General features: G+C 45.5%; 1 protein-coding gene across 3 annotated transcripts in view; it reads left to right on the top strand.

Moving 5' to 3' along the window:
- Positions 1 to 25,766, top strand: part of LOC109887458 (EH domain-binding protein 1) — a gene marked incomplete at its 5' end in the record, with an annotated part of 153,895 nt that overhangs the window by 63,297 nt on the left and 64,832 nt on the right. For 2 of the 3 annotated variants that reach the window (XM_031813121.1, XM_031813123.1), the window contains 2 exon segments: positions 11,852 to 12,030; positions 12,708 to 12,756. In XM_031813121.1, coding sequence (XP_031668981.1) covers positions 11,852 to 12,030; positions 12,708 to 12,756 — 228 coding nt within the window. 3 annotated transcript variants of the gene reach the window in all.

The raw sequence follows: 25,766 nt of genomic DNA on the forward strand, positions 1-25,766 counted from the left end.
AGTGTTCGTGGCCTGTAGCTAGCGTTCGTGGCCTGTAGCTAGCGTTCGTGGCCTGTAGCTAGCGTTCGTGGCCTGTAGCTAGCGTTCGTGGCCTGTAGCTAGCGTTCGTGGCCTGTAGCTAGCGTTCGTGGCCTGTAGCTAGCGTTCATGGCCTGTAGCTGCTCTAAACGCCAGTATTTCTCCTCCTATAGCTTGTTCTCCATCCTTTTTTAAAATGTTTTAAATAGCGAGCCTACATGTTTTGAGCACGTACAATGGCTAGGAAAAGTATGTGAACCTTTTGGAAATACCTGGATTTCTGCATAAATTGGTCATAAAATGTGATCTGATCTTCATCTAAGTCACAACAACAGACAAACGCAGTCTGCTTAAACTAATAACACACAAACAATTATAGGTTTTCATGTCCTTATTGAACACACTGTGTAAACATTCACAGTGCAGGGTGGGGAAAGTATGTGAACCCTTGGATTTAATAACTAGTTGACCCTCCTTTGGCAGCAATTTTGGACCATTCCTCTTTACAAAACTGTTTTCAGCAATATTCTTGGGATGTCTGGTGTGAACTGCTCTCTCGGGGTCATGTCACAGCATCTCAATCGGGTTGAGGTCAGGACTCTGACTGGGCCACTCCAGAAGGTCAGGACTCTGACTGGGTCACTCCAGAAGGTCAGGACTCTGACTGGGCCACTCCAGAAGGTCAGGACTCTGACTGGGCCACTCCAGAAGGTCAGGACTCTGACTGGGCCACTCCAGAAGGTCAGGACTCTGACTGGGCCACTCCAGAAGGTCAGGACTCTGACTGGGCCACTCCAGAAGGTCAGGCCTCTGACCGGGCCACTCCAGAAGGTCAGGCCTCTGACCAGGCCACTCCAGAAGGTCAGGACTCTGACCGGGCCACTCCAGAAGGTCAGGACTGACTGGGCCACTCCAGAAGGCGTATTTTCTTCTGTTCAAGACATTCTGTTGTTGATTTACTTCTGTGTTTTGGGTTGTTGTCCTGTCGCATCACCCAACTTCTGTTGAGGTTCAATTGCCGGACAGATAGTCTAACATTCTCCTGCAAAATGTCTTGATAAACTTGGGAATGAATTTATCTGTCGAAGATGGCAAGCTGTCCAGGTCCTGAGGCAGCAAAGCAGTTCCAAACCGTGATGCTCCCTCCACCAGACTTTACAGTTAGGATGAGGTTTTGATGTTGGTGTGCTGTGCCTTTTTTTCTCCAAACATAGTGTTGTGTGTTCCTTCCAAACAACTCAACTGTAGTTTCATCTGTCCACAGAATATATTTTGCCAGTAGCGCTGTGGAACATCCAGGTGCTCTTTTGCGAACTTCAGACGTGCAGCAATGTTTTAATGGGACAGCAGTGGCTTCTTCCATGGTGTCCTCCCATGAACACCATTCTTGTTTAGTGTTTTACGTGTCGTAGACTCGTCAACAGAGATGTTAGCATGTTCCAGAGATTTCTGTAAGTCTTTAGCTGACACTAGGATTCTTCTTAACCTCATTGAGCATTCTGTGCTGTGCTCTTGCAGTCATCTTTGCAGGACAGCCACTCCTAGGGAGAGTAGCAACAGTGCTGAACTTTCTCCATTTATAGACATCTTGTTTTACTGTGGACTGATGAACATCAAGGCTTTTAGAGATACTTCTGAGATCTCTTTTGTTTCGAGGCGTGGTTCACATCAGGCAATGCTTCTTGTGAATAGAAAACTTTTTTTAAAGGGCTGGGCAGCTCTAACCAACATCTCCAATCTCGTCTCATTCATTGGACTCCAGGTTAGCTGACTCCTGACTCCACTTAGCTTTTGGAGAAGTCATTAGCCTAGGGGTTCACATACTTTTCCCAACCTACAGTGTGAATGTTTAAATGATGTATTCAACATAGACAAGAAACATAATACTTGGTGTGTTATTATTTTAAACTGTGTTTGTCTGTTGTTGTGACTAAGATGAAGATCAGATCACATTTGATGAACAATTAATGCAGAAATCCAGGTCATTCCAAAGGGTTCACATGCTTTGTCTTTGCCACTGTAAACCCACAACTCATGTTGTCCTGCTTCTCTGTTGTTCCTCTGCAGCAGACATACAGGGGTCATACAGGGGTCATACTTACCAGCTTACCAACCAATTCCTCTGTTCCTCTGCAGCAGGCATACAGGGGTCATACAGGGGTCATACTTACCAGCTTACCAACCAATTCCTCTGTTCCTCTGCAGCAGGCATACAGGGGTCATACAGGGGTCATACTTACCATCTTACCAACCAATTCCTCTGTTCCTCTGCAGCAGGCATACAGGGGTCATACAGGGGTCATACTTACCATCTTACCAACCAATTCCTCTGTTCCTCTGCAGCAGGCATACAGGGGTCATACAGGGGTCATACTTACCAGCTTACCAACCAATTCCTCGGTTCCTCTGCAGCAGACATACAGGGGTCATACTTACCAGCTTACCAACCAATTCCTCTGTTCCTCTGCAGCAGACATACAGGGGTCATACTTACCATCTTACCAACCAATTCCTCTGTTCCTCTGCAGCAGGCATACAGGGGTCATACAGGGGTCATACTTACCAGCTTACCAACCAATTCCTCTGTTCCTCTACAGCAGACATACAGGGGTCATACTTACCAGCTTACCAACCAATTCCTCTGTTCCTCTGCAGCAGACATACAGGGGTCATACTTACCAGCTTACCAACCAATTCCTCTGTTCCTCTACAGCAGACATACAGGGGTCATACAGGGGTCATGCTTACCAACCAATTCCTCTGTTCCTCTACAGCAGACATACAGGGGTCATACAGGGGTCATGCTTACCAACCAATTCCTCTGTTCCTCTACAGCAGACATACAGGGGTCATACTTACCAGCTTACCAACCAATTCCTCTGTTCCTCTGCAGCAGACATACAGGGGTCATACTTACCAGCTTACCAACCAATTCCTCTGTTCCTCTGCAGCAGACATACAGGGGTCATACTTACCATCTTACCAACCAATTCCTCTGTTCCTCTGCAGCAGGCATACAGGGGTCATACAGGGGTCATACTTACCAGCTTACCAACCAATTCCTCTGTTCCTCTACAGCAGACATACAGGGGTCATACTTACCAGCTTACCAACCAATTCCTCTGTTCCTCTGCAGCAGACATACAGGGGTCATACTTACCAGCTTACCAACCAATTCCTCTGTTCCTCTACAGCAGACATACAGGGGTCATACAGGGGTCATGCTTACCAACCAATTCCTCTGTTCCTCTACAGCAGACATACAGGGGTCATACTTACCAGCTTACCAACCAATTCCTCTGTTCCTCTGCAGCAGACATACAGGGGTCATACTTACCAGCTTACCAACCAATTCCTCTGTTCCACTGCAGCAGACATACAGGGGTCATACTTACCACCATTAGAACAAGGTCAAGGTTAAGTTTAGGCATCAGCCAATTGAAGTCGTTGACGTCGTGTCACGTGATAGAACGCTCACTACATTGTAGCTGGTCCCATCAGGTAACCTGCCACACGTTAGCCCTATGCTAACCTCCCCATCAGGTAACCTGCCACACGTTAGCCCTATGCTAACCTCCCCATCAGGTAACCTGCCACACGTTAGCCCTATGCTAACCTCCCCATCAGGTAACCTGCCACACGTTAGCCCTATGCTAACCTCCCCATCAGGTAACCTGCCACACGTTAGCCCTATGCTAACCTCCCCATCAGGTAACCTGCCACACGTTAGCCCTATGCTAACCTCCCCATCAGGTAACCTGCCACACGTTAGCCCTATGCTAACCTCCCCAGGGGGCAGTCATTATTTCCTGGAACATCTTCCTCATCAGCCTATCAAATATCTTCTCAACTTTTTTTCTCCACAAATCAACAAAGCATTTCTTGAAATGGTTCAACTCGACCACCAGAGGAATTTTATAAACATCCAAAGTGGAGGTTTACTTTTGTCACAACTACCGATATGTTGCATGATGGGTCCTTGACTAAGCTACTAGCTACTAAAGGTTGAACAAATTCTAAATGCATGTTTTCTCACATATGACAAGCTGTTGCTTATCCGTTTAACACACAGTCCATGTGCTTTTAGCAAATAAAGGACGTCTATTCAATAGGTACATAGTAGAAAAGAAGTCAAACGGGTGACATCACTGCCAAGTGGCGTTCAGCAGCTCTAAGGCTCTTAACTCTGATTCTCTGGGTTACAGGAACCACGGGTTCGAGGCCCCCTCAGATTCTCTGGGTTACAGGAACCACGGGTTCGAGGCCCCCTCAGATTCTCTGGGTTACAGGAACCACGGGTTCGAGTCCCCCTCAGATTCTCTGGGTTACAGGAACCACGGGTTCGAGTCCTCCTCAGATTCTCTGGGTTACAGGAACCACGGGTTTGAGGCCCCCTCAGATTCTCTGGGTTACAGGAACCACGGGTTCGAGTCCCCCTCAGATTCTCTGGGTTACAGGAACCACGGGTTCGAGGCCTCCTCAGATTCTCTGGGTTACAGGAACCACGGCTTCGAGGCCCCCTCAGATTCTCTGGGTTACAGGAACCACGGGTTCGAGGCCCCCTCAGATTCTCTGGGTTACAGGAACCACGGGTTCGAGGCCCCCTCTGATTCTCTGGGTTACAGGAACCACGGGTTTGAGTCCCCCTCAGATTACCTGGGTTACAGGAACCACGGGTTCGAGTCCCCCTCAGATTATCTGGGTTACAGGAACCACGGGTTCGAGTCCCCCTCAGATTCTCTGGGTTACAGGAACCACGGGTTCGAGTCCCCCTCAGATTCTCTGGGTTACAGGAACCACGGGTTCGAGGCCTCCTCAGATTCTCTGGGTTACAGGAACCACGGGTTCGAGGCCCCCTCAGATTCTCTGGGTTACAGGAACCACGGGTTCGAGTCCCCCCTCAGATTCTCTGGGTTACAGGAACCACGGGTTCGAGGCCCCCCTCAGATTCTCTGGGTTACAGGAACCACGGGTTCGATGCCCCCTCAGATTCTCTGGGTTACAGGAACCACGGGTTCGAGGCCCTCCTCAGATTCTCTGGGTTACAGGAACCACGGGTCCGAGGCCCTCCTCAGGTCGAGCGTTTTTTTGTTTGTTAAAGAAACAACTGTTCACTGCTGGTCCTCAGTGACTCAAATCAGGCAGATGTGACAACGTGGGTGAATATATTCATTCATATTAAATGTTGTACATGGGAGTGTAGCCCACATCAGAAATGAGGTGGTGTTTCTGGTCGTGCTGTAATGTGACCCTGTGCTGTGACTCGGTGTGTTAGGACTGTGGTAGAATACTAATTCACCGTTGTGAAGTGATCTTTCCAGACATGGATTCAGCTTTGATCTGAACTTTATTAAACAAGCACCATTCAATCGCCATATGCATATAAAATCGGCACCTCAGTGTGGTGATGATATCATGAAGCCCCTGGCCGTTCCCATCCCTACGAACCAGAGACTCACCTAGACGACCCCTAGGTCTGTCCTGGGTGGCTGTTCAAAGAGACTGTCTATCTATACTAACCTTCACTCTGAACGTAACACTTGATTTAGGAAACAAAGTAATTCAATCTATGTGTATATACACTGGAAGAATGTACACTAGTTGTACTAGGCATGATAAACTACACAGACAAAAGTATGTGGACACCTGCTTGTTGAACATCTCATTCTAAAATCATAGGCATTAATATGGAGATGGGCCCCCTTTGCTGCTATAACAGCCTCCACTCTTTTGGGAAGGCTTTCCACTAGATGTTGGAACATTGCTGTGGGGACTTGCTTCCATTCAGCCACCCAGATTCGTCCATCCATGGGACTGCCAGATGGTGAAGAGTGATTCATCACTCCAGAGAACGTGTTTCCACTGCTCCAGAGTCCAATGGCGGCGAGCTTTACACCACTCCAGCCGACGCTTGGCTTTGCACATGGTGATCTTAGGCTTGTGTGCGGCAGCTCGGCCGTGGAAACTCTCTTCATGGAGCCCCCTGACGAACAGGCAGTTTGGAACTAGTGAGTGTTGCAACTGCGCGTTTCAGCAGTCGGCGGTTCCGTTCTGTGAGTGTTGTGTGGCCTACCACCTTGCAGCTGAGCCGTTGTTGCTCCTAGACGTTTCCATTTCACAATAACAGCACTTACAGTTGACCGGGGCAGCTCTAGCAGGGCAGAAATTTGACGAAATGACTTATTGGAAAGGTGGAATCCAATGGCAGTGACACGTTGAGCTCTTCAGTAAGGCCATTCTACTGCTAATGTTTGTCTATGGAGATTGCATGGCCGTGTGCTTGATTTTATACACCTGTCAGCAACAGGTGTGGCTGAAATAGCCAAACCCACTCATTTGAAGGGGTGTCCACAATAGAAAAGGTGTGAATATCAGATGTTCTATAGGATGAGCCTTGATTACGGAATGGCGAATGGCTGTTCTTCAGCACGACACAACATGGAGTGCCTGGATACAGCCTTTAGCCGTGATATCGTGGCCATATGCCACACCCCCCCAGAGGTGCTTTATTGCTATTATAAACTGGTTACCAACGTAATTAAGAGCAGTAAAAATAAATATTTTGTCATACCCGTGGTAATACGGTCTGATATACCACGGCTGTCAGCTAATCAACATTCAGGGCTCAAACGACCCAGTTTAGAATACAGTACTTACAGTTTAGAAGACAGTACTTACAGTTTAGAAGACAGTACTTACAGTTTAGAAGACAGTACTTACAGTTTAGAATACAGTACTTACAGTTTAGAATACAGTACTTACAGTTTAGAATACAGTACTTACAGTTTAGAATACAGTACTTACAGTTTAGAATACAGTACTTACAGTTTAGAATACAGTACCTACAGTTTAGAATACAGTACTTACAGTTTAGAATACAGTACTTACAGTTTAGAATACAGTACTTACTTGGCCTTCAGAACTATTCACACAGCTTGACTTTTTCCACATGTTGTTGTTTTCCAGCCTGAATTTAAAATGGATTAAATGTAGATGTTTTATGACTGGCCTACACACAATAACCATAAAGTGGAATTATTATGAAATATCCCTTTGAGCATGGTGAAGTTATTAATTACATTTTGGATGGTGTATCAATACACCCAGTCACTATAAAGATACAGGTATCCTTCCTAACTCAGTTGCCGGAGAGGAAGGAAACCGCTCAGAGATTTCACCAGGAGGCCAATGGTGACTTTAAAACAGTTACAGAGTTTAATGGCTGTGATGGGAGATAACTGGATCAACAACGTAGCTACTCCACAATAATAAACTAAATAACGGAGTGAAAACAAGCCTGTACAGAAATGTTTTTAAATATTCCAAAACATGCATCCTGTTTGCAACAAGGCACTGAAGTAATACTGCAAAAAAATGTGGCAAAGTAATGAACTCTTTTGTCCTGAATACAAAGTGTTATGTTTGGGGCAAATACAACACATTACTGAGTACCACTCTCCATATTTTCTAGCATAGTGGTGGCCGCATCATGTTTTTTGTAAGCTTGTAATCGTTAAGGACTGGGGAGTTTTTCAGGATAAAAAATAAACATAATGTAGCTAAGCACAGACAAAATTCAAGAGGGAAACCTGGTTCAGTCTGCTTTCCACCAAACACTGGGAGATCAACTCACCTTTCAGCAGGACAACAACCTAAAACACAAGGCTAAATCTACACTGGAGTTGCTTACCAAGATGACAGTAAATGTTCCTGAGTGGCCGAGTTACAGTTTTGACTTCAATCTACTTGAACATCTATGTCAAGACCTGAAAATAGTTGTGTAGCAATGATCAACAACCAACTTGACAGAGTTTGAAGATTTTTGAGAAGAATAATGGGCAAATGTTGCACAATCCAGGTGTGTAAAGCTCTTAGAGACTCACCCAGAAAGACTCTCAACTGTGACTGCTGCCAAAGGTGATTCTAACATGTATTGACTCAGAGGTGTGAATACTTATGTGAATGAGATATTTCTGTATTTTTTTTTTTGCAAACTATACTAAAATATATATATTTGTCATTATGGGGTGTAGATGGATGAGAAGAGCATCTATTTAACCCATTTTGAATTCAGGTTGTAACACAGCAACGTGGGTAATAAGTCCAGGGGTCTGAATACTTTCTGAAGGTACTTTACAACTGGGTGGAACAGCATCTCAACGTTGTGAAAGTGACCAGGGTGGATTCCTAGTCAGCTGTACAACAGAATGCCTTCAATCCTTTCCAAATCAAATTGGAAAGAGACTCACACCAAAAATTGTATTTGTCACATACACATGGTTAGCAGATGTTAATGCGAGTGTAGCGAAATGCTTGTGCTTCTAGTTCTCCATTTCGTTCAAAGACGAAATGGAGAATCAACTAAAATATAAACGCAACATGTTTTATGAGCTGAAATAAAAGATCCCAGGAGTGTTTAATGTGCACAAAAAGCTTATTTCTCTCAAATTTTGTGCACTAATTTGTTTATATCCCTGTTTGGGAGCATTTGTCCTTTGCCAAGATAATCCATCCACCTGACAGGTGTGGCATATCAAGAAGCTGATTACACAGCATGATCATTACACAGAAAACACTGAAGAACCCCCTAACCCTGTGGCGATGCTGAAGGACCCCCTAACCCTGTGGCGATGCTGAAGGACCCCCTAACCCTGTGGCGATGCTGAAGGACCCCCTAACCCTGTGGCCATGCTGATGGACCCCCTAACCCTGTGGCCATGCTGAAGGACCCCCTAACCCTGTGGCGATGCTGAAGGACCCCCTAACCCTGTGGCCATGCCGAAGGACCCCCTAACCCTGTGGCCATGCTGAAGGACCCCCTAACCCTGTGGCCATGCTGAAGGACCCCCTAACCCTGTGGCCATGCTGAAGGACCCCCTAACCCTGTGGCCATGCTGAAGGACCCCCTAACCCTGTGGCCATGCTGAAGGACACTTTAACCCTGTGGCCATGCTGAAGGACACTTTAACCCTGTGGCGATGCTGAAGGACACTTTAACCCTGTGGCGATGCTGAAGGACACCCTAACCCTGTGGCCATGCTGAGAAACACTGAAGTCCTCTTAGGGCTAGGCATCCCACTAGCGGGACAACTTCCGGTGAAACTGGAGGCCGCGCAATTCAAATAAATAATCATGCAAATGATGGATATTAAACATTGAGGTCCATACAAGTGTATTATATCGGTTGAAAGCTTAAATTATTGTTAATCTAACTGCACTGTCTGATTTACAGTAGCTATTAAAGCGAAAGCATGCCATGCTATTGTTTGAGGACGGTGCCCCACATCAAAATATTTTTCAACCGGCACAGGTTTCATAAATTCACAAATAGCGATTAAATGTTCACTTACTTTTTGAAAATCTTCCTCTGATTTGTCATCCAAAGGGTCACAGCAATAACATTTAGTGTCGTTTTGTTAGATAAAATCCTTCTTTATATCCCCAAAAAGTCTGTTTAGTTGGCGCCATCGATTTGTGTAATCCATTCGTTGCAGAGAAAGGAATCCGAAAATCTACCCCTAAACTTTGTTTCAAAGTCAAAATACGTTTCTATTTACCCCTCAGATACCCTAAAATGTAATCAAACTATAATATTTCTTACGGAATGAAGTATGTTCAATAGATTTTAGCAGGTGTGTCTTGTCTTCATGTCGCATCCATACACGAATTTCCAAGACTGTGTCCCTGAACTAAAACTGATATTTCTTATTCGTTTTGGAAGTTACAAGCCTGAAACCTTGAACATAGACTGCTGACACCCTGTGGTAGCCATAGGAATTGCATCCTGGGAGCTAGAATTGAGCATGGCCTTATACTTGCCATTGTAAGAGCATGGTCTCTGAAAAAAAAATATTCTGGTTGGTTTTCTTTGGATATTCTCCTACCATATCTATTGTGTTATATTCTCCTACCATATCTATTGTGTTATATTCTCCTACCATATCTATTGTGTTATATTCTCCTACATTATTTTAACATTTCTACAAACTTCAGTGTTTTCTTTCCAATGGTACCAATAATATGCAGATCCTGACATGCCCAAAGCATATACATTGGCCATGTCATTCAGGTGGAAATTGTGAAGATTGGGCCTAGCCCTAAGAAGTGTTTAATTTAGGAGACGTTTAGTTGTCATTTAGTGTGTTTCTCTCTCTCTGTCTCGCTCTCTTTCTTTCTCTCTCATCACCCCCCCTTCCTTCCTCTCTCCCTCTCCCCCTTCCTTCCTCTCTCCCTCTCCCTCTCTCCCTCTCCCCCGCTCACGGCCTGAGGCCTCCTTTGTGTCTGTTTATACAGAGCTCTCATAATCACCTAACTTCTCCCTTGTCAGACATCTCAAATCCCCTCCCCTTCTTCCCTGTCTCCTCCATCTCGTCCTCCACCCCTTTCTTTCTCCCTCTCTCTTCCTCCCCCTCTTCTCTGTCTCCTCCATCTCGTCCTCCACCCCTTTCTTTCTCCCTCTCTCTTCCTCCCCTTCTTCCCTGTCTCCTCCATCTCGTCCTCCACCCCTTTCTTTCTCCCTCTCTCTTCCTCCCCCTCTTCCCTGTCTCTTCCATCTCATCCTCCAACCCTTTCCTTCTCCCTCTCTCTTCCTCTATCTCTCTCCCTCTCGCTCCAGCAATATTCCAGGCTGGCCAATAGAGGGGGTAGTTCAGCCATTGCAGCGATATGAAGGCCTGCTTCTGTCCAGATGGACTGCCACCACTGCCAGTCACCATAGACCTCTCACTAGGAACTTAAAGGGATAGTGCTAGCTGTTCCTGTAGACTTCAAGTCATTGCGCTAACGCTAGTTAGCGATGGCTCTGGAAACAATGTTCAACTTCCTTCAAACTGCAAACAAAGACATACAAATGGTATCCGTGAGTCAGTCTGACTCTGGTTAAGTAGAAAAACAGGTCTTTGACAAAATGTTGCATCAGAAGATACCAGCTTCATCTGATCAAGGTTCTATGAACTCTAGTGTCTTAGTGCTAGGCGAAAGCAAAAACCTGCACTGGCCTGCATCTCCCCAGGACCAGGGTTAGTGAACACTGATTATATACCAGTGTTATTTGTGTCAGTGTTTTGTTTGGGTGAATACTCAGAGCCAAATGAACATTACTGATATAACTCCCCCCCCCCGCCATTCATAACAAGTTAGAAAAGTTAGAGCTCCATTGGTTCTGGTGAGACGGACAGATGGGAGTGGATTTGTTGGGATTTGGCGTCTGGGCTACGGGACCCTCCCATTGGTTAAGCCGGGTTCCGATAAGACTTCAAAGGGCGGAGCTAATTAATAATATGTTTACATTATCCACACTCATACGCAGCTTTGAGTCTGACCCCTCATTACTCTGTGTGTGTGTGTGTGTGTGTGTGTGTGTGTGTGTGTGTGTGTGTGTGTGTGTGTGTGTGTCAGTCAATGTGCCCATCCAGCCCCCTAATTAAAAAACTAATTGGAGAAGATAAATGAGACATTGTGAACTTTGTTGTTGAACATTATTGGCATGAAAGAAACAGTTCAATGTTGTATCAGACTCAGGACACACGTTAAATCAAGGTCAAAGGTGCTCACTATGACTCCCTCTTCCTGCTATTGTTCTCTCTCTCTCTCTCTCTCTCTCTCTCTCTGTCTCTGTCTCTGTCTCTCTCCCTCTCTCTCTCCCTCTCTCTCTCTCCCTCTCTCTCTCTCTCTCTCTCTGTCTCTCTGTCTCTGTCTCTCTCTGTCTCTGTCTCTGTCTCTCTCCCTCTCTCTCTCTCTCTCTCCCTCTCTGTCTCTCTCTCTCTCTCTGTCTCTCTCTCTTCCTCTCTCTCTCCCTCTCTCTCTATCCCTCTCTCTCTCCCTCTCTCTACAGCCCAGTCCTATCCCGAGCCCAGTGCTTGGTGGGAAGCCCAACGCTAGCCAATCCCTGCTGGCCTGGTGCCGTGAGGTCACAAAGAATTACCGCGGAGTCAAGATCACCAACTTCACCACATCCTGGAGGAACGGACTGGCATTCTGCGCCCTTCTCCATCACTTCAGACCTGATTACATGTGAGTTACACACACACACACACACACACACACATGAACACACACACACACACACACACTCAAGAGTCCATCTGGAAAACCTAATGATCTATCTAGAGAAGAGAGCACAAGGTAAAGCATCAAGCTGTGTTATTCTAGTAGTTTCCACTCTATTAGTTTAGCTGCTGTGAAATTGCATGTTACAGTTCTCATGCCATTACATGTGACGCATATATAATCTCTCTCTCGCTCTCTGTTCTCTGTTCTCTCTGTTCTCTGTTCTCTCTCTCTCTCTCTCTCTCTCTCTCTCTCTCTGTTCTCTCTCTCTCTCTCTCTCTCTCTCTCTCTCTCTCTCTCTCTCTCTCTCTCTCTCTCTCTCTGTTCTCTCTCTCTCTCTCTCTGTTCTCTCTCTCTCTCTCTCTCTCTCTCTCTCTCTGTTCTCTCTCTCTCTCTCTCTCTCTCTCTCTCTCTTCTGTTCTCTCTCTCTCTCTGTTCTCTGTTCTCTCGTTTTTCTCTCTGTTCTCTCTCTCTCTCTCTCTCTCTCTGTTCTCTCTCTCTCTCTCTCTCTCTGTTCTCTCTCTCTCTCTCTCTCTCTCTCTCTCTCTGTTCTCTCTCTCTCTCTCTCTCTCTCTCTCTCTCTCTCTCTCCTCTGTTCTCTCCTCTGTTCTCTCCTCTGTTCTCTCCTCTGTTCTCTCCAGAGACTACAAGACCCTCAATCCTCAGGATATTAAGGAAAACAACAAAAAGGTAAGTGTCTGCTGCCCTCTGTGCTGCTCACACACACACACACACACACACACACACACACACACACACACACACACACACACACACACACACACACACACACACACACACACACACATATACACACATACACAGGCTTTGCACAAGTGTTTCCAGACTTTGCACCAAAGGTGTTTTGGGCCAAACACTGGTTTCCACCTCTGAGGCAACTGTTCTGATTATGCAAGGATTAGAGGAATAACACCATTACTGGATCCTGTAGAGGAATAACACCATTACTGGTCCTGTAGAGGAATACCACCATTACTGGTCCTGTAGAGGAATAACACCATTACTGGTCCTGTAGAGGAATAACACCATTACTGGTCCTGTAGTGGAATAACACCATTACTGGTCCTGTAGAGGAATACCACCATTACTGGTCCTGTAGAGGAATAACACCATTACTGGTCCTGTAGAGGAATAACACCATTACTGGTCCTGTAGAGGAATAACACCATTACTGGTCCTGTAGAGGAATAACACCATTACTGGTCCTGTAGAGGAATAACACCATTACTGGTCCTGTAGAGGAATAACACCATTACTGGTCCTGTAGAGGAATAACACCATTACTGGTCCTGTAGAGGAATAACACCATTACTGGTCCTGTAGAGGAATAACACCATTACTGGTCCTTTAGAGGAATAACACCATTACTGGTCCTGTAGAGGAATAACACCATTACTGGTCCTGTAGAGGAATAACACAATTTCTGGTCCTGTAGTAGGATAACACCATTAGTGACCTACCATTAATCCCTGGAAACAGGGGAGTTTTGTCTTGCTCGCCTCTTGTCCACATACACAAGTAGAGGGGAAGAGGGGTAGAGAGTTGGAGAGGTAGAGGGTATGAGGTGGAGGGTTAGGGGGGGGTAGAGGGTATGGGGTGGAGGGTTGGCGAGGTAGAGGGTATGAGGTGGAGGATTGGCGAGGTAGAGGGTATGAGGCGGAGGGTTGGTGAGGTAGAGGGTATGAGGTGGAGGGTTGGCGAGGTAGAGGGTATGGGCGGAGGGTTGGTGAGGTAGAGGGTATGAGGTGGAGGGTTGGCGAGGTAGAGGTATGTGATGGAGGGTTGGTGAGGTGTGTGTGTGTGTGTGTGTGTGTGTGTGTGTGTGTGTGTGTGTGTGTGTGTGTGTGTGTGTGTGTGTGTGTGTGTGTGTGTGTGTGTGTGTGTGTGTGTGTTGTGTGTGTGTGTGTGTGTGTGTGTGTGTGTGTGTGTGTGTGTGTGTGTGATGCGTGTTAAATGCCTGTGTGGGTGAGGACACATGTAAGGTGTGTGTGGTTTCATGGACCAGGCCTTGCAATGATGTAATCCTGTTTACAGCCCTCTTCCTTCTTTCATTCAGCCCTTCTCTCGTTCCTCCTCTCAACCCATTGAGGAATTTGCTGCGAGACGGGGCCTGACAAATAGGCTTTCACACACACACACGCACTCCCTGGTCCCAAAAACCTTACCACACTTCTGTATGGGGCAGAGGTGTGAGATGTAGAGAGGTAATGTAGTCACAACAAGAGGAGAGAGGTAATGTAGTCACAACAAGAGGATAGAGGTAATGTAGTTACAACAACAAGGGGAGAGATGTAATGTAGCCACAACAAGGAGAGAGGTAACAAGAGCCACAACAAGAGGAGAGAGAGATGTAATGTAGTCACAGCAACAAGGGGGAGAGAGGTAATGTAGCCACATCAACAAGGGGAGAGAGGTAATGTAGCCACATCAACAAGGGGAGAGAGGTAATATAGTCACATCAACAAGAGGAGAGAGGTAATGTAGTCACATCAACAAGAGGAGAGAGGTAATGTAGTCACAACAAGAGGAGAGATTAATGTAGTCACATCAACAAGAGAGAGGAATATTGTCACATCAACAAGAGAGGAGGTAATATAGTCACATCAACAAGAGAGAGGGAATATGTCACATCAACAAGAGAGAGGAATATATCACATCAACAAGAGAGATGTAATATAGTCACATCAACAAGAGAGAGGGAATATTGTCACATCAACAAGAGAGAGGTAGTGTAGTCACATCAACAAGATGAGAGAGGTAATGTAGTCACATCAACAAGAGGAGAGAGGTAATGTAGTCACAACAAGAGGGGTTAGAGAGGTAATGTAGTCACTTCAACAAGAGAGATGTAATATAGTCACATCAACAAGAGAGAGGGAATATTGTCACATCAACAAGAGAGAGGTAATATAGTCACATCAACAAGAGATAGGTCATATAGTCACATCAACGAGGAGAGAGGTAATGTAGTCACATCAACGAGGAGAGAGGTAATGTAGTCACATCAACAAGATGAGAGAGGTAATGTAGTCACAACAAGAGGGGTTAGAGAGGTAATGTAGTCACTTCAACAACATAGATGTAATATAGTCACATCAACAAGAGGAGAGAGGTAATGTAGTCACAACAAGAGAGAGGTAATGTAGTTACATCAACTAGAGGTCCGAAAAATAGAGTAATGTAGCTACATCAACATGATGAGAGAAGTAGAGGGAGGTAAGTGTAAAGCTACATCAACAAGAGAAGAGAGGTAATGTAGTCACTTCAACAACATAGATGTAATATAGTCACATCAACAAGAGGAGAGAGGTTAGAATTAGAGGTAATGTAGCTACAACGAGAGAGAGTAGAGATAGGTAATGTGGCTACATCAACAAGAAGAGAAAGAAGTAGAGGTAATGTACGCTACATCAACAAGAGAGATAGGTTAATGTAGCTAACATCAAGAAGAAGAGAGATAATGAGAGGTAATGGTAGCTACATTCAACAAGAGAGAGAGAAGTAGAGAGAGGTAATGGAGCAACATCAACAAGAGAAGAGGTAGATCGAGGTAATGGTAGCTACATCAACAAGAGGAGAGCGAGTAATGTAGCTACATCAACAAGAGGCGTGAGAAGTAGAGGTAATGTAGCTACACCAACAAGAGAGAAGTAGACATGATGTAGCTACATCAACAAGAGGAGGTAGAGATAGGTAATGTAGCTACATCAACAAGAGAAAGAAGTAGAGGTAATGCAGCTACATCAACAAGAGAGATATGTAATAGTAGCTACATCAACAGAGGAGAGAGAAATAGAGAGAGGTAATGTAGCAACATCAACGATAGAGGTAATGTAGATACACCAACAAGAAAATATAAGTAGAGAGGTAATGTAGCTACAACAAGAAGAGAGAAGTAGAGAGAGGTATGTAGCTACAGCAACAGGAAGAGAGTGACGTAGAGAGAGGTAATGTAGATACATCAACAAGATGTGTGATAAGTAGAGAGGTAATGTAGCTACATCAACATGAAGAGAGAGAAGTATAGAGAAGGTAATGTAGCTACAGAACAAGAGAGAGGTAGAGAGAGAGGTAATGTAACTTCACCAACAAGAAGAGAGAGAAGTAGAGGTAATGTAGCTACATCAACAAGAGCGAGATAGAGGTAATGTAGCTCACCAACAAGAAGAGAGAGAAGTAGAGAGAGGTATGTAGCGCCATCAACACAGCATAGAGCACCAGGTCAAATGGCCACCTGGTACCTACAGCACCATGTGAATCACAATAAAAACTGAATATTTTCTGATCTTTCTGATTTTAGAATCACAGTGTCATTTGTATAGAATAAAAAGAGGGATTTGAACTCCAATCGTTCGTCCTCTCTTCGTTGTTGGGAATGATCCGTGTGCTCGGGGCGCCCTAACCTGGTCCTCCCTCAGCAGCACACTGCCTCATATCAGATATCATGGGGAATTACTTCTGCTTTTTCTCATTACACACACACACACACATACACACACACACACCACACACACACCACACCACACACCACACACACACACACACACCACATCGCAGTGTGTTAATTCATTGATGGGTCTTTTCAAAGGCCGTGATGATAAAAACTCAAAATATTCTCCTGTTATTGATTGTCCTTATCAGCCATATTTCAATGGCCTGTCTGTCTGTCTCCGGGGTTACTGCACTGTGCAATCACTTCCTACACAAGAAGGGGGAGGAGAAAGAGGGAGAGGCGAAAGAGGAAGAGGAGAAAGAGGGAGAGGGGAGGAGAGGGGGAGGAGAAAGAGGGAGAGGAGAAAGAGAGGAGAAAGAGGGAGAGGAGAAAGAGGGAGAGGAGAAAGAGGGGAGGAGAAAGAGGGGAGAGAAAAGGGAGAGGAGAAAGAGAGGAGAAAGAGGGAGAGGAGAAAGAGGGAGAGGAGAGGAGGGAGAGGAGAAAGAAGGAGAGGAGAAAGAGGGAGAGGAGAAAGGGGGAGGAGAAAGAGGGAGAGGAGAAAGAGGGGGAGGAGAAAGAGGGAGAGGAGAACGAGGGGGAGGAGAAAGAGGGGGAGGAGAAAGAGGAAGAGGAGAAAGAGGGGGAGGGTGTCTTGTCTATCAGATTAGAAATAAATGGTTTTGACTCTCTTCTCCTCCATTTTGACTTTCCCCCTCTATTCTGCTCTCTTCCACCCTCTCACCTTTCTTTCTCCGTCTCCCTCCTCTCTCTTTTAACTTCCTTATTGATCTATACTGTACACCAGGGGTCATCAACTAGATTTAACGTCCTTATTGATCTATACTGTACACCAGGGGTCATCAACTAGATTTAACTTCCTTATTGATCTATACTGTACACCAGGGGTCATCAACTAGATTTAACTTCCTTATTGATCTATACTGTACACCAGGGGTCATCAACTAGATTTAACTTCCTTATTGATCTATACTGTACACCAGGGGTCATCAACTAGATTTAACTTCCTTATTGATCTATACTGTACACCAGGGGTCATCAACTAGATTTAACTTCCTTATTGATCTATACTGTACACCAGGGGCCAGGGTCAGAACATAATTACAGATCATTTATAGACTGCAAGAAGCCCTAAACAGATGTCATATTTGACTAAATCATCATTTCAAATCTGGCTAACATTGGTAGGCGATATGATCACGTCTCTCTCTGATACGTGGGAATACTTGGGATCAGAGGTCCAAAATGTAAATCACTTGGAGACAATTTATTTCCTGGTGTTCGTTGTCTTCTATGTTCAACAATGAACATGTACATATTTTATTTTTGCCTAAAAAACTTGGGGGGACTAATAAAAACACCCGCGGGCCTCCAGTTGGGGAACCCTGCTGCACTCTGGGTAAATTACACACTGCCTGCCTGCAGTGGAGTACAGAATGTTGGGGAACCCTGCTGCACTCTGGGTAAATTACACACTGCCTGCCTGCAGTGGAGTACAGAATGTTGGGGAACCCTGCTGCACTCTGGGTAAATTACACACTGCCTGCCTGCAGTGGAGTACAGAATAGTTGCAGGATTTCTCAATCGCCCCAATCTGAAACAAAACTCCAGAAATACAAGACCTCCTCCCTTCCCCCCCTCCTCACATCTCTACTCTCCTTTCTTTCTTTCTTTCTTTCTCCCTCTCCCTTCGTTCTTTCAGTTGTATTGAGTGGTGAGCTTGTCCCTCTCTTTCAGATTAGACTTCAGTGAGGAGGGAACAAAGCCAACACACTTTGCTCCCCTGAATAGGTGTTAGAAACCAAATCAGCCCTCTTAGTTTCCCTTTATTTCCTTCTGTCTCTCTCTCTCTCTCTCCCTCTCTGTCTCTCTCTCTCTCTCCTCTCTCTCTCTCCATCTCTCTCTCCATCTCTGTCTCTCTCTCTGTCTCTCTGCTCGTCTCTCCTCTGTCTCTCTCTCTGTCTCTCTCTCTGTCTCCCTCTCTGTCTCTCTCTCTGTTCTCCCTCTCTGTTCTCTCTCTCTCTCTCCTCCATCTCTCTCTCTCCTCTCTGCTCTGTCTCTCTCTCTCTCTCCTCTCTCTCTCTCCATCTCTGTCTCTCTGTCTCTCTCTCTCTCTCTCTCTCTCCATCTCTGTCTCTCTCTCTGTCTCTCTCTCTGTCTCTCTCTCTGTCTCCCTCTCTGTCTCCCTCTCTGTCTCTCTCTCTGTCTCTCTCTCTGTCTCTCTCTCTCTCCCCTCTTCTCTCTCTCCCCTCTTCTCTCTCTCCCCTCTTCTCTCTTTCCCCTCTGTTCTCTCTGTCTCCCTCTCTGTCTCTCTCTGTGTCTCTGTCTCTCTAAGGAAGGAGAGAGGGGCGGAGGGGGAAACAGGACCGTGTAACACCAAACTCCTCTCTTTCTTCTTGGCTTTTCTTCTCTCTCCTGTACTCCACTGACTCACACACCTCCCCTCTACATCCCTCCCTCCCTCNCTCTCTCTCTCTCTCTGTTCTCTCTCTCTCTCTGTTCTTCTCTCTCTGTTCTCTCTCTCTCTCTCCTCTGTTCTCTCCTCTGTTCTCTCCTCTGTTCTCTCCTCTGTTCTCTCCTCTGTTCTCTCCAGAGACTACAAGACCCTCAATCCTCAGGATATTAAGGAAAACAACAAAAAGGTAAGTGTCTGCTGCCCTCTGTGCTGCTCTCACACACACACACACACACACACACACACACACACACACACACACACACACACACACACACACACACATATACACACACACACAGGCTTTGCACAAGTGTTTCCAGACTTTGCACCAAAGGTGTTTTGGGCCAAACACTGGTTTCCACCTCTGAGGCAACTGTTCTGATTATGCAAGGATTAGAGGAATAACACCATTACTGGTAAGGAATAACACCATTACTGGTCCTGTAGTGGAATAACACCATTACTGGTCCTGTAGAGGAATACCACATTACTGGTCTGTAGAGGAATAACACCATTACTGGTCCTGTAGAGGAATACCACCATTACTGGTCCTGTAGAGGAATAACACCATTACTGGTCCTGTAGAGGAATAACACCATTACTGGTCCTGTAGAGGAATAACACCATTACTGGTCCTGTAGAGGAATAACACCATTACTGGTCCTGTAGAGGAATAACACCATTACTGGATCCTATAGAGGAATAACACCATTACTGGTCCTGTAGAGGAATAACACCGTTACTGGTCCTGTAGTGGAATAACACCATTACTGGTCCTATAAACGAATAAATCATTACTGTCCTGTAGAGGAATAACACCATTACTGGTCCTGTAGAGGAATAACACCAGTACTGGTCCTTTAGAGGAATAACACCATTACTGGTCCTGTAGAGGAATAACACCATTACTGGTCCTGTAGAGGAATAACACAATTCTGGTCCTGTAGTAGGATAACACCATTAGTGACCTACCATTAATCCCTGGAAACAGGGGAGTTTGTCTTGCTCGCCTCTTGTCCACATACACAAGTAGAGGGGAAGAGGGGTAGAGAGTTGGAGAGGTAGAGGGTATGAGGTGGAGGATTGGCGAGGTAGAGGGTATGAGGCGGAGGTTGGGGGGGGTAGAGGGTATGAGGTGGAGGTTGGCGAGGTAGAGGGTATGTGATGGAGGGTTGGTGAGGTAGAGGGTATGAGGTGGAGGGTTGGCGAGGTAGAGGGTATGTGATGGAGGGTTGGTGAGGTGTGTGTGTGTGTGTGTGTGTGTGTGGTGTGTGTGTGTGTGTGTGTGTGTTGTGTGTGTGTGGTGTGTGTGTGATGCGTGTTAAATGCCTGTGTGGGTGAGGACACATGTAAGGTGTGTGTGGTTTCATGGACCAGGCCTTGCAATGATGTAATCCTGTTTACAGCCCTCTTCCTTCTTTCATTCAGCCCTTCTCTTGTTCCTCCTCTCAACCCATTGAGGAATTTGCTGCGAGACGGGGCCTGACAAATAGGCTTTCACACACACACACGCACTCCCTGGTCCCAAAAACCTTACCACACTTCTGTATGGGGAAGAGGTGTGAGATGTAGAGAGGTAATGTAGTCACAACAAGAGGAGAGAGGTAATGTAGTCACAACAAGAGGATAGAGGTAATGTAGTTACAACAACAAGGGGAGAGATGTAATGTAGCCACAACAAGGAGAGAGGTAACAAGAGCCACAACAGAGGAGAGAGAGATGTAATGTAGTCACAGCAACAAGGGGGAGAGAGGTAATGTAGCCACATCAACAAGGGGAGAGAGGTAATGTAGCCACATCAACAAGGGGAGAGAGGTAATATACTCACAACAACAAGAGGAGAGAGGTAATGTAGTCACATCAACAAGAGGAGAGAGGTAATGTAGTCACAACAAGAGGAGAGATTAATGTAGTCACATCAACAAGAGAGAGGGAATATTGTCACATCAACAAGAGAGAGGTAATATAGTCACATCAACAAGAGAGAGGGAATATTGTCACATCAACAAGAGAGAGGGAATATAGTCACATCAACAAGAGAGATGTAATATAGTCACATCAACAAGAGAGAGGGAATATTGTCACATCAACAAGAGAGAGGTAGTGTAGTCACATCAACAAGATGAGAGAGGTAATGTAGTCACATCAACAAGATGAGAGAGGTAATGTAGTCACATCAACAAGAGGAGAGAGGTAATGTAGTCACAACAAGAGGGGTTAGAGAGGTAATGTAGTCACTTCAACAAGAGAGAGGGAATATAGTCACATCAACAAGAGAGAGGGAATATTGTCACATCAACAAGAGAGAGGTAATATAGTCACATCAACAAGAGATAGGTCATATAGTCACATCAACACGAGAGAGGTAATGTAGTCACATCAACAAGAGGAGAGAGGTAATGTAGTCACATCAACAAGAGGAGAGAGGTAATGTAGTCACAACAAGAGGGGTTAGAGAGGTAATGTAGTCACTTCAACAACATAGATGTAATATAGTCACATCAACAAGAGGAGAGAGGTAATGTAGCCACAACAAGAGAGAGGTAATGTAGTTACATCAATTAGAGGTGCGAAAAATAGAGGTAATGTAGCTACATCAACATGATGAGAGAAGTAGAGGGAGGTAATGTAAAGCTACATCAACAAGAGAAGAGAGGTAATGTAGTCACTTCAACAACATAGATGTAATATAGTCACATCAACAAGAGGAGAGAGGTAATGTAGTCACAACAAGAGAGAATTAGAGGTAATGTAGCTACAACGAGAGAGAGTAGAGATAGGTAATGTGGCTACATCAACAAGAAGAGAAAGAAGTAGAGGTAATGTAGTTACATCAACAAGAGAGATAGGTCATGTAGCTACATCAAGAAGAAGAGAGATAATGAGAGGTAATGTAGCTACATCAACAAGAGGAGAGAGAAGTAGAGAGAGGTAATGGAGCAACATCAACAAGAGAAGAGAGGTAGATCGAGGTAATGTAGCTACATCAACAAGAGGAGAGCGAGGTAATGTAGCTACATCAACAAGAGGCGTGAGAAGTAGAGGTAATGTAGCTACACCAACAAGAGAGAAGTAGACATGATGTAGCTACATCAACAAGAGGAGGTAGAGATAGGTAATGTAGCTACATCAACAAGAGAAAGAAGTAGAGGTAATGCAGCTACATCAACAAGAGAGATATGTAATGTAGCTACATCAACACGAGGAGAGAGAAATAGAGAGAGGTAATGTAGCAACATCAACGATAGAGGTAATGTAGATACACCAACAAGAAAATATAAGTAGAGAGGTAATGTAGCTACAACAAGAAGAGAGAAGTAGAGAGAGGTAATGTAGCTACAGCAACAGGAAGAGAGTGACGTAGAGAGAGGTAATGTAGATACATCAACAAGATGTGTGATAAGTAGAGAGGTAATGTAGCTACATCAACAGGAAGAGAGAGAAGTAGAGAGAGGTAATGTAGCTACATCAACAAGAGAGAGGTAGAGAGAGAGGTAATGTAACTTCACCAACAAGAAGAGAGATAAGTAGAGGTAATGTAGCTACATCAACAAGAGCGAGATAGAGAGAGGTAATGTAGCTTCACCAACAAGAAGAGAGAGAAGTAGAGAGAGGTAATGTAGCGCCATCAACACAGCATAGAGCACCAGGTCAAATGGCCACCTGGTACCTACAGCACCATGTGAATCACAATAAAAATGAATATTTTCTGATCTTTCTGATTTTAGAATCACAGTTGTCATTTGTATAGAATAAAAAGAGGGATTTGAACTCCAATCGTTCGTCCTCTCTTCGTTGTTGGGAATGATCCGTGTGCTCGGGGCGCCCTAACCTGGTCCTCCCTCAGCAGCACACTGCCTCATATCAGATATCATGGGGAATTACTTCTGCTTTTTCTCATTACACACACACACACACACACACACATACACACACACACACACACACACACACACACATCGCAGTGTGTTAATTCATTGATGGGTCTTTTCAAAGGCCGTGATGATAAAAACTCAAAATATTCTCCTGTTATTGATTGTCCTTATCAGCCATATTTCAATGGCCTGTCTGTCTGTCTCCGGGGTTACTGCACTGTGCAATCACTTCCTACACAAGAAGGGGGAGGAGAAAGAGGGAGAGGAGAAAGAGGAAGAGGAGAAAGAGGGAGAGGAGAAAGAGGGAGAGGAGAAAGAGGGAGAGGAGAAAGAGGGGGAGGAGAAAGAGGGAGAGGAGAAAGAGGGAGAGGAGAAAGAGGGAGAGGAGAGGAGGGAGAGGAGAAAGAGGGAGAGGAGAAAGAGGGGGAGGAGAAAGAGGGGGAGGAGAAAGAAGGAGAGGAGAAAGAGGGAGAGGAGAAAGAGGGGGAGGAGAAAGAGGGAGAGGAGAAAGAGGGAGAGGAGAAAGAGGGAGAGGAGAAAGAGGGAGAGGAGAAAGAGGAAGAGGAGAAAGAAGGAGAGGGTGTCTTGTCTATCAGATTAGAAATAAATGGTTTTGACTCTCTTCTCCTCCATTTTGACTTTCCCCCTCTCTTCCACCCTCTCTTCCACCCTGCTCTCTTCCACCCTCTGTTTCTTTCTCCGTCTCCCTCCTCTCTCTTTTAACTTCCTTATTGATCTATACTGTACACCAGGGGTCATCAACTAGATTTAACGTCCTTATTGATCTATACTGTACACCAGGGGTCATCAACTAGATTTAACTTCCTTATTGATCTATACTGTACACCAGGGGTCATCAACTAGATTTAACGTCCTTATTGATCTATACTGTACACCAGGGGTCATCAACTAGATTTAACTTCCTTATTGATCTATACTGTACACCAGGGGTCATCAACTAGATTTAACTTCCTTATTGATCTATACTGTACACCAGGGGTCATCAACTAGATTTAACTTCCTTATTGATCTATACTGTACACCAGGGGCCAGGGTCAGAACATAATTACAGATCATTTATAGACTGCAAAGAAGCCCTAAACAGATGTCATATTTGACTAAATCATCATTTCAAATCTGGCTAACATTGGTAGGCGATATGATCACGTCTCTCTCTGATACGTGGGAATACTTGGGATCAGAGGTCCAAAATGTAAATCACTTGGAGACAATTTATTTCCTGGTGTTCGTTGTCTTCTATGTTCAACAATGAACATGTACATATTTTATTTTTGCCTAAAAAACTTGGGGGGACTAATAAAAACACCCGCGGGCCTCCAGTTGGGGAACCCTGCTGCACTCTGGGTAAATTACACACTGCCTGCCTGCAGTGGAGTACAGAATGTTGGGGAACCCTGCTGCACTCTGGGTAAATTACACACTGCCTGCCTGCAGTGGAGTACAGAATGTTGGGGAACCCTGCTGCACTCTGGGTAAATTACACACTGCCTGCCTGCAGTGGAGTACAGAATAGTTGCAGGATTTCTCAATCGCCCCAATCTGAAACAAAACTCCAGAAATACAAGACCTCCTCCCTTCCCCCCCTCCTCACATCTCTACTCTCTCTCCCTCCTTTCTTTCTTTCTTTCTTTCTCCCTCTCCCTTCGTTCTTTCAGTTGTATTGAGTGGTGAGCTTGTCCCTCTCTTTCAGATTAGACTTCAGTGAGGAGGGAACAAAGCCAACACACTTTGCTCCCCTGAATAGGTGTTAGAAACCAAATCAGCCCTCTTAGTTTCCCTTTATTTCCTTCTGTCTCTCTCTCTCTCTCTCCCTCTCTGTCTCTCTCTCTCTCTCTCTCTCTCTGTCTCTCTCTCTCCATCTCTGTCTCTCTCTCTGTCTCTCTCTCTGTCTCTCTCTCTGTCTCTCTCTCTGTCTCTCTCTCTGTCTCTCTCTGTCTCCCTCTCTGTCTCTCTCTCTGTCTCCCTCTCTGTCCTCTCTCTCTCTCTCTCTCTCTCTCTCTCTCTCCATATCTCTCTCCATCTCTGTCTCTGTCTCTCTCTCTCTCCATCTCTCTCTCCATCTCTGTCACTCTCTCTGTCTCTCTCTCTGTCTCCCTCTGTCTCTCTCTCTGTCTCTCTCTCTGTCTCCCTCTCTGTCTCCCTCTCTGTCTCTGTCTCTCTCTCTCTCTCTCTCTCTCTCCCCTCTTCTCTCTCTCCCCTCTTCTCTCTTTCCCCTCTGTTCTCTCTGTCTCCCTCTCTGTCTCTCTCTGTGTCTCTGTCTCTCTAAGGAAGGAGAGAGGGGCGGAGGGGGAAACAGGACCGTGTAACACCAAACTCCTCTCTTTCTTCTTGGCTTTTCTTCTCTCTCCTGTACTCCACTGACTCACACACCTCCCCTCTACATCCCTCCCTCCCTCTGCCTCTCCCCATGCCAGGATATGCATCTCTCCATCCATTGTTCAGCAACCAGGCCCCAGCAAAGGGAAGGAGGGAAGAAAAGGAGAGAGAAAGACCCTACAACATTATAATTAACTGGAAGTTGAGAAACAGCCCTCTCTTGATCAGGCCATTCCCTTCTCCTCCACCTTATTCCAGCCCTCTCCTTTTTCTACTCCTCTTAATCCTCCCCTACTTCACCCTTCTGTGTGAGAGAGTAAAGGAGAGAGAGAGAGTGAGAAGGAGCGTTAGAGAGAGAGAGGGAGGGTTAGAGAGGGAGTGTTAGAGAGGGAGTGTTACAGAGGGAGAGGGAGTGTTAGAGAGGGAGAGGGAGGGTTAGAGAGGGAGAGGGAGCGTTAGAGAGAGAGAGGGAGCGTTAGAGAGAGAGAGGGGGAGCGTTAGAGAGAGAGAGGGAGCGTTAGAGAGAGGAGAGGGAGGGTTAGAGAGGGAGGGAGAGGGA

Source organism: Oncorhynchus kisutch, unplaced genomic scaffold (genome assembly GCF_002021735.2).
Source record: "Oncorhynchus kisutch isolate 150728-3 unplaced genomic scaffold, Okis_V2 Okis04b-Okis11a_hom, whole genome shotgun sequence".
Lineage (NCBI taxonomy): Eukaryota > Metazoa > Chordata > Actinopteri > Salmoniformes > Salmonidae > Oncorhynchus > Oncorhynchus kisutch.